Here is an 8,237-nt window from a genome sequence, read left to right on the forward strand (position 1 = left end):
CGACCTTAGGTAATCCGCCCGCCTTGGCCTCCCAAAGTGCTGGAATTACAGGCATGAGCTACCGCGCCTGGCCCAATTTTTTTTTTTTTTTAATGTTTTTGAGAAAGGGGCTCACTCTGTTGCACAGGCTGGAGTCCAGTGGTGTGATCACAGCGCAGTGTAGCCTCAACGCCCCCGGGCTCAGGCAATCCTCCTACCTCAGCCTTCCAAGTAGCTGAGACTACAGGCACATGCTACCATGACCAGCTAATTTTTAAATTTTTTGAAGAGATGGTCTTACTATGTTGCCCAGGCTAATCTGGAGCTCCTCAGATCAAGTGATGCTCCTGTCTCAGCCTCCCAAAGTGCTAGCATCACAGACATGAGCCACCGCGCTCAGCTGTGACCAGAATTTCAAGCTTTGCTTTCTGCTTTTATACCATTGTGTATAGCATTATGCCTGAGGATGAAAAATGAGAACAAATATACCCCATTGTTGTCAATTTCATATACTCCTTCAAGTCTATATTCATTTATCATTTACATATTTATTGTAAAAATGATTTTTCAAATACATTGAAATAGTACAAAAGTCATTTTACTTTAAATTTAATAAAGTTAGTATTGTTTACGTAAATTTTCAAATGAAACACTTTCATAATATAATTTTAAGTCAAATTTCCTTCCTTGTGTTTACTAGAAAATAAATCAAACCTACAAAATAAAATGCACATAAGCTGATTCTCATTAACTGAGATCAAGGGATGATCAATATGAACAGCAGAGTATCTGGAAAGAAAGGCAATTTTGGAATTTCCCAAGCCTTTAAAACTTTATGTAGACTAACAAAATGTTAAGAGGCAGTGCTTGGCAATAATCAGGGCTTAAGAAATATAAGTGTATTAATTCAAATTTCCCACTTTTGCAACTACACTCTTACCAAGCAAACAATATTTTTAAAGAGCAGGGCTTTCTCTGGAGTGGTTAGTTTCCCTGAAATCTTGGATTTCATTTTAGTTTTTACATGTTGTAAAGCAGTGAAGTTCTAATTAATGAAGTTTTATTACAGTTGAGAATATTTTAGACAATGCTTGTCAAACAGCAAAATAATATGAATCAATACAAAAACATTTTTTCCTCTCAGAAGACTGTTTTCTGACACTATCAGTTAGTCATGACAAATTTTAATTTTAATGTAACTTACTGTCCAATGCTACCTCACACTTTTTTGCTTTTTTTTTTTTTTTTTTTTTTGAGACGGAGTCTCGCTCTGTCGCCCAGGCTGAAGTCCAATGGCGCGATCTCGGCTCACTGCAAGCTCCGCCTCCCGGGTTCACACCATTCTCCTGCCTCAGCCTCCAGAGTAGCTGGGACTACAGGCGCCTGCCACCACGCCCGGCTAATTTTTTTGTATTTTTAGTAGAGACAGGGTTTCACTGTGTTAGCCAGGATGGTCTTGATCTCCTGACCTCGTGATCCTCCTGTCTCGGCCTCCCAAAGTGCTGGGATTACAGGCGTGAGTCACCGCGCCCGGCCTTTTTGACTCTTTTTTTATACTAGTCTCTGCTGTCTGAATACACTCTTGGAATATAAAATAATTTTATCTTACCCAAACAAAAACAAAATGAAAAGTAAAAATAAATCATATGACATTATGAAGTATGATAAATTATTTCATGATTATCTGCTTTAGAATTATACCCTTCAGTAGTGTAGACTCTAAAGAGTTGACAGGCCTAGGTCAAAATAACATTAGTTCCTAAGCTACAAGTAAAGCTATTATCTTGAAGTCAGAGATTTTGAAAATGTCAATGCCCTTTTGCAAATGCTACCTAATTTTATAAAGCCAAACAAATATACTCAAAGGTCACAAATGCAATAGACATCAGCAAAAGCTGACTGTAGAAAACTATGCGAGTTACCGGAGTCTTCTAACAGCATTTTTTTTTTTCTAACAGCATTTAAATAAGGCAATGTAGACCTGGACTAAAGGAACATTAAGTAAGATATATATATATATATTGAGTAGACAAACAAATGAAACACATATTAAATTTCACATTATTTTGAGTATTTTAGGAAAAGGTTTTTTTAATTGAAAATATACTTTAACAATAACAACAAAAACTGCCATATACTGACTATGTGAATTATCACATATTTCCTACATACTGGTCTCAAGATACAGTACAATATTTTAGCTGCCAGTACTGCCAGTCTAAAAAGACTGAAGGCTTAGTGCATTCCTTGGAAGACAAATTTGGCAAACAAAAACAAAAATTATTTCCTTTTTTTCCTTGAGATGTAGTTAAATAAAACAGATATCCCCAAAGTAATGAAGACTCATTTCAAGTAATTACTCAGCTTACCAGTTTTATTTACACAGTAATTGTTATGAGTGGTTTTTAGTGAATTCCTTGTATTTACATTTTATATACACATTTATACTTGAAAGGTAAAGAAACTGTACAATAATAAAAAAATAAGAAAAAGAAATATAGTAACTTAGGTCCAACTGAGGAAACAAATACATAAAAGTATGATTAAATTTAGTCAGGTAGTATAAACTGAATGAGATTACTGCCAGAGGTTATATTCCCTCTATCAGGGATACCAACACCAAGGAAGTAGTTACTGGAGTTAAAAGGTCATCCTAAAACCTACTAAGACCATGGCCCCTCCTTCAATATTTTATTGTATTACCAGTTTCCAATAAGTAAGTCCCTATAATAGCAGTTACCTTTTGAGGGTTCTACTAGTAGTCTGTAGACTAGAATGACCCATGGAGTAAAAATATATGGGCACCCTAGGGTCCCATACTCCTAAAGAGGCAGTCACTACACTAACAAGGATCCCAGGCTTGTTAGTTTGAAAACTATATAGCACTAACAGAAACAGTGTGCTTAAGTGCTGTTTCAAACTAAACTGCAACAAAAAAAACACTGTAAATCTAACTAAATGGCATGTTATATAGCCATCACTCATAACACTCAAGTGATTTAGATTCAAATTTAAACATAATAGGACAATAGCAATATGTCATTAGAGATCAGAGATCTCTGTCAATCAGATATAGCCTTGCCACCACCTAAAGATGCGTTCGCTGCCTCATGTATGGCTCTAGTAGCAGTTCCAAAAGACAATGCATTCACTCTTGTAAGGACAATGTCAATTGTCCTGACATTGTTGTTGGCTACATTTAACCTATTCTATGATATGGTACTAGAGCTCAAGAAATACATCAAGCCAGATCATTCTGTTCAGACCTTCCAAAGGAAATGTTCCTGGACAGCACCTGACTGGGAAAATGCTATTAATGTTGCTATAAAACACAAAATAGTAAAAGCAGCATTTTCCCCAATTTACTATTCAGTGAGAAAGCCAAGCAGAAACCCAATGCAGCACATTGTGAAAAGTTTCAATGTTCTATTTTCAGCAGTTAAGCCAGGCATACCACCTCCTTCATCTGACCTGGATCCTGCTCTGGACTTCAAGGAAACATACACCTGATTAGCAGTTCAAGAACTCGACATAAAAATAATTCATGCTATGTTCCAATTGGAGGGTCATGACACTGTTGGGCCCACAGGCAAAGCATTCATAAGTCAATGTACTTTAAGCTCATATCTACCTTTTTGGAAATGACTCCCTATGTTACAATGAAAGAATTCATCAAAGAATGATTCAATCATGCAGCACTACTTCCTAGAGTTGGCAGGGAAATCCATGCATTTCTTGCCGGATGAGAGAAGGCTGATTCAAGAACACAGTGAAGAGACGCTCCCATTCCTCAAAGTATTTCGCCTCTATGGGCATGAGGATTTAGCACGTGCTAAGTTCCCAAACCTATGCAAAGTGGCCAATGTGAGGAAGCGGAAGTTGGATAACTCATTCAGGGCTACCAATCTTCCAAAGAGTCACTATCTAGACTAGCAGATAATGAGGTAGACGAGGCAGTATCAAGACCTTCCTTGAAGAAAGCAATGATGAGTAAAGAAGATGAGGATGGGTTATAGGCAGCATTTAGTGTAACATGTGAAGAGATTAAGATGGCACTGACAGATAAAGGAACCAATAACCAGACTAATCTCACACAGCTTCTTCAGGCAATTGAATCAAGGGCTAGGATGTAGACTTAGAAAAAAAAATTAACTTTACCTTTTTCTTTTATTCTTATTTCCACTGATTAAGAAAAGTTATGTATAGAGTTTTACAAGTCACAGATTTAGCTACATATTAGATTTCAAATTTCAAACTGGAGTTAACAAATTTTGTTTCTATGGGCAGTGGAAGAATTGTAACTAAAAAATATGAAGTCTTGCCAAGTAGCATGCTATTTAAAAACTCTGAGGATTCATTACTTTTTACTCTTATCACTGAGAAACATCATATATATTTTTGGACTTACTCTCAAAGTCAAGTCTTCAATCCACTAAAGTGCAAAGAACTTTCCTTCTACCAGTTATTTATAGTTTTCTTAATGTCAAATTATTAGATGAATAATTTGTTACACTAGAACCAGAACGGCTAAAATTCTCTGAGTGATAGGAATTCCTTAAGGAAGACAACAAATTTCCCTTAAAAAACAAATGGACACGATACTGTGGAAAAACATCTAAACAAACAATAAACAATCTCCCACCAACATTTCCATTTCCTGGGTAACTCAAATTTGCCTCAACTTGTGAATGAAGATAAATGACATCTTCAGTGACTTAAATTAATTTACAATCAAATTTGTTTATTACTGGTCTATAATATCTTCAAAAGGTCAGAACTGGAAACAATGTCTGTACTATAGTACTTTGGAGGTTAACAATAGTATTTAACAATCCTACTCTAGCCTCCAGAGTATCTTTGTGGTAACTGTTACAAAAGAAAAGATGTAAAAATCTGAAGTATCTCCAAAGCTATTTTAAAAATTTATTGCATTAAACTGTTTACTCCAAATTGTGGAGTATAAACTCACCATTTAAACTTTTTCCTTTGAAAAATGACTCTACCTACAAAATAATAGTTTAATACTGACAATAAGTTATTCATTTCATTTACTTCAGCCATAAAATGTAAAATCAGCAGTCTTCCACCTCTTGATTCTTTTAGATATCTCCAACATTTTCTTCCATGCCTTTTACATAGGAAACAAAACCCTTTATCCAAAAACCACATTTTAGATGTCAATTAGTCTGTCAATTTTGAAGACTAGCTTTTCAAAGCAGGACTACTGTTCTTGTCTCCTTCTTTAATATCCTTCATTACAGATGCAAAGACCTGAAAATTATATGAAATAAAGATTAATCCTCAAAAACTACCACCCAGATTAAAGAGATTTAAATAACTATAAATGGGAAAAAGCTTTATTATACTTAACTCTGTCCCCTGAAAGTGTGCCATTCTCAAATCCTCTTTATTTTTTTCCTAATCGTGAAATACGATTATATTCTAATTTTTACCAATTGCCAAATATTCTGAAATTACTATTTGGTAACTAACATTTTCTGAACAAATAAGATTGTGAATTTAATAATGCCAATCGTTTATGTCATTCATGGATTAAATGATACTGCCATCCTTTTATGTCACTTAACTTAGATTGCCAATACTTTTACTTTCCTAACAAGACTAAGTTAGGAAAGACTACTTTCCTAACAAGACTAAAAAGCCAGGACCATACATTATATATTCTTTCCACTACAAACCCTAGTACACAGCAGGTATTTAATAAATAAAATTGTTGTCTATTTGAAATACCAAAGTAATAACTACTCTGGCAAATAAATGACTACGGTGGGTTGTACTTCACTAAATTGATATTATTGGACTTAAATAAAATAAAGCCCGGCCGGGAGCAGTGGCTCACGCCTGTAATCGCAGCACTTTGGGAGGCTGAGGTGGGTGGATCACGAGGTCAGGAAATCCAGACCATCCTGGCTAACACGGTGAAACCCTGTCTCTACTAAAAATACAAAAAATTAGCTGGGCGTGGTGGCATGTGCCTGTAATCCCAGCTACTTGGGAGGCTGAGGCAGGAGAATCGCTTGAACCCGGGAGATGGAGATTGTACCGAGCAGAGAACTCACCACTGCACTCCAACATGGGCGACAGAGTGAGACTCTGTCTCAAAAAAACAGATGAAATGAAATGAAATGAAATGAAATAATGAAATAATGAAATGAAATGAAATGAAATAAAATAAAATAAAATAAAGCCCTAGGTTTGGATAGCTGAAAAGTGGGCAATTTGATTTAAATTCTTGCTTCTTAGAAGTCAAAAATTATTTTTAAAAGACATATTTTTAAGCACTAACATTTAAGAAATATATAATTTTTTTACAGTAAGTCAACTGTTTTAACACATCTGTTAGAGAGAGGAAAATGTCACTCTACCTGAGTCCATTTTTTGGTGCTATTCTGCATCTGAATGGCTGCAATACAACTGAATAGCTTTTCCGATGTGATATCTTCTGGCAATTTAGTTAGAAACTGCGCTATATGAATAAAGTCCATCTGCAGGAGAATATCTTCATATAATCGGAGGATTCCTAATCCAGTCCTAAATAAAAATTCTTCCCCATCTCTGCAAAATACATCCCAGACTCGACAGGCCAGATCAAGTGGTAGTGATTTGCTATATAGTGTGAAGATCCTAAAATTAGAGGGAAAAATGGTCACTGAAATTTTTCATTCATTGATTCATTTACTCAGTAAGCAGCTCTATAAAAAAAGAACAGTGTTTATTAGGGATAAAAAGGCAAATAAAATATGGCTTTCCCATCCTGGCCAACATGGTGAAACCCTATCTCTACTAAAAATACAAAAATTAGCTGGGCATGGTGGCACACGCCCGTAGTCCCAGCTATGTGGGAGGCTGAGGTGGGAAAATCGCTTGAACCCGGGAGGCGGAGGTTGCAGCGAGCCGAGATCATGCCACTGCACTCCAACCTGGCGACAGAGTGAGACCCTGTCTCAAAAAAATAAATAAATAAAATAAAATAGCCTTCCTCCCTCAAACTTGAGTAGCGGGAAATTAAATAATAAATAACAAAAGTATGTGAATTTACAACCTTATGTAGAGGAAAGGCCTAATATCTACTAGAGTGGTAGAACAGTCTGGTAATTAAGGGTATGAGCTCTGAAATCAGAATGCCTGAATTAGAATCTTGAATTTGCCACTTATTAGTTGTGTTACCTTAAGCAGGATAGTTGTCTTTACTGTGCCTCAGTTTCTTCATTAGTAAATTATAAGAAAACTATCTACCTCTCAGGATTGTTTTAAAAATTATAGTAGTTAATAAATGTAAAAGTGTTTACATCAGTGTTTGGCATGTAAGAAATGCTAAATAAAAATTAGTTATTATTATTGTATGAAGAACCCAAATATCATCTTTTAGTCACCTAATATAAACCCAAAATCTGACTTCTCTCTTTTCTCTTCCCCTTGCACAAACATCCATTGTTTTGTTTTGTCTTTTTCCTTCCACCCAGCTTTATTTACTACTTCTTTTGAAGCATGTATATCTTCCCATAGAACCACCAAAATGGTTTTTCCCAACCTTTCTGACAATGTCTGACCATGTAATTCTTTATCCAGTGGTTCTTTGGGAGGCATTCTGGTTGGGGGAAGTGAGGAGAGTAACTATTACAGGACTTGTCTTGAAGCTGCCTTGGTAAAGAAAGGGCACAATTGTTTACACTGATTGTGTGTTTATTTGAGGTAGTGCTGATGGGATTTGAGGAAGGGAACTAAAAGCTTTCTCGCCAAAATAATTTTTTAAAAAGTCCTTTTACACTGTCACTTATTCATTCCTATCCCACAAAAATGTCTCTGGGATTCGTATATAATAAACTCAACACAGACATGAAACAAAAGTCCATCCCTACTTCTTAAATTACAAACACATATTTAATTATATGACAAAAACCACTTTTGATAGTACAGAGACTATACTCACTGTTCAAAATGAGGAGTGCCTAGTCTCAGGTTCTAGTACACAGTACTTACTCTTCATTAGTTCTCTCCTGTCCCCTACATCAATTGTGATCCTGCTATCCCCCATGCTCATACTTCTCAAGACTGACAATGGAGGATTTTTTTTTTCCTTCTTAATGGAATTAGTATTTTAACTTAGATCTCAGTCCCGTATTAAAAAACCCTTCTCCCATTTTCTTGGGTCCTTTCCTGATTAACTCTAATGCTCTTGGGGGACGGAAAGAGAATACATTGAAAAATAACTTAATTTTTCTTTCTTTTTTTTTTTT

At 35.6% G+C, this 8,237-nt stretch overlaps 1 protein-coding gene across 1 annotated transcript in view; it reads right to left on the reverse strand.

The window, feature by feature from the left end:
- Positions 1-2,335: 2,335 nt before the first annotated feature.
- Positions 2,336-8,237, reverse strand: part of TBC1D12 (TBC1 domain family, member 12) — a 117,473-nt gene continuing 111,571 nt past the window's right edge. The window contains exons 11-12 of the mRNA XM_011988459.1: positions 6,366-6,624; positions 2,336-5,250 (exon numbers count right to left, since the gene is read on the reverse strand). Coding sequence (XP_011843849.1) covers positions 5,182-5,250; positions 6,366-6,624 — 328 coding nt within the window. The 3' untranslated portion in view covers positions 2,336-5,181. The remainder of the gene's footprint in view (positions 5,251-6,365; positions 6,625-8,237) is intronic.

The sequence above is a fragment of the Mandrillus leucophaeus genome, unplaced genomic scaffold, assembly GCF_000951045.1.
Source record: "Mandrillus leucophaeus isolate KB7577 unplaced genomic scaffold, Mleu.le_1.0 Scaffold331, whole genome shotgun sequence".
Classification (NCBI taxonomy): domain Eukaryota; kingdom Metazoa; phylum Chordata; class Mammalia; order Primates; family Cercopithecidae; genus Mandrillus; species Mandrillus leucophaeus.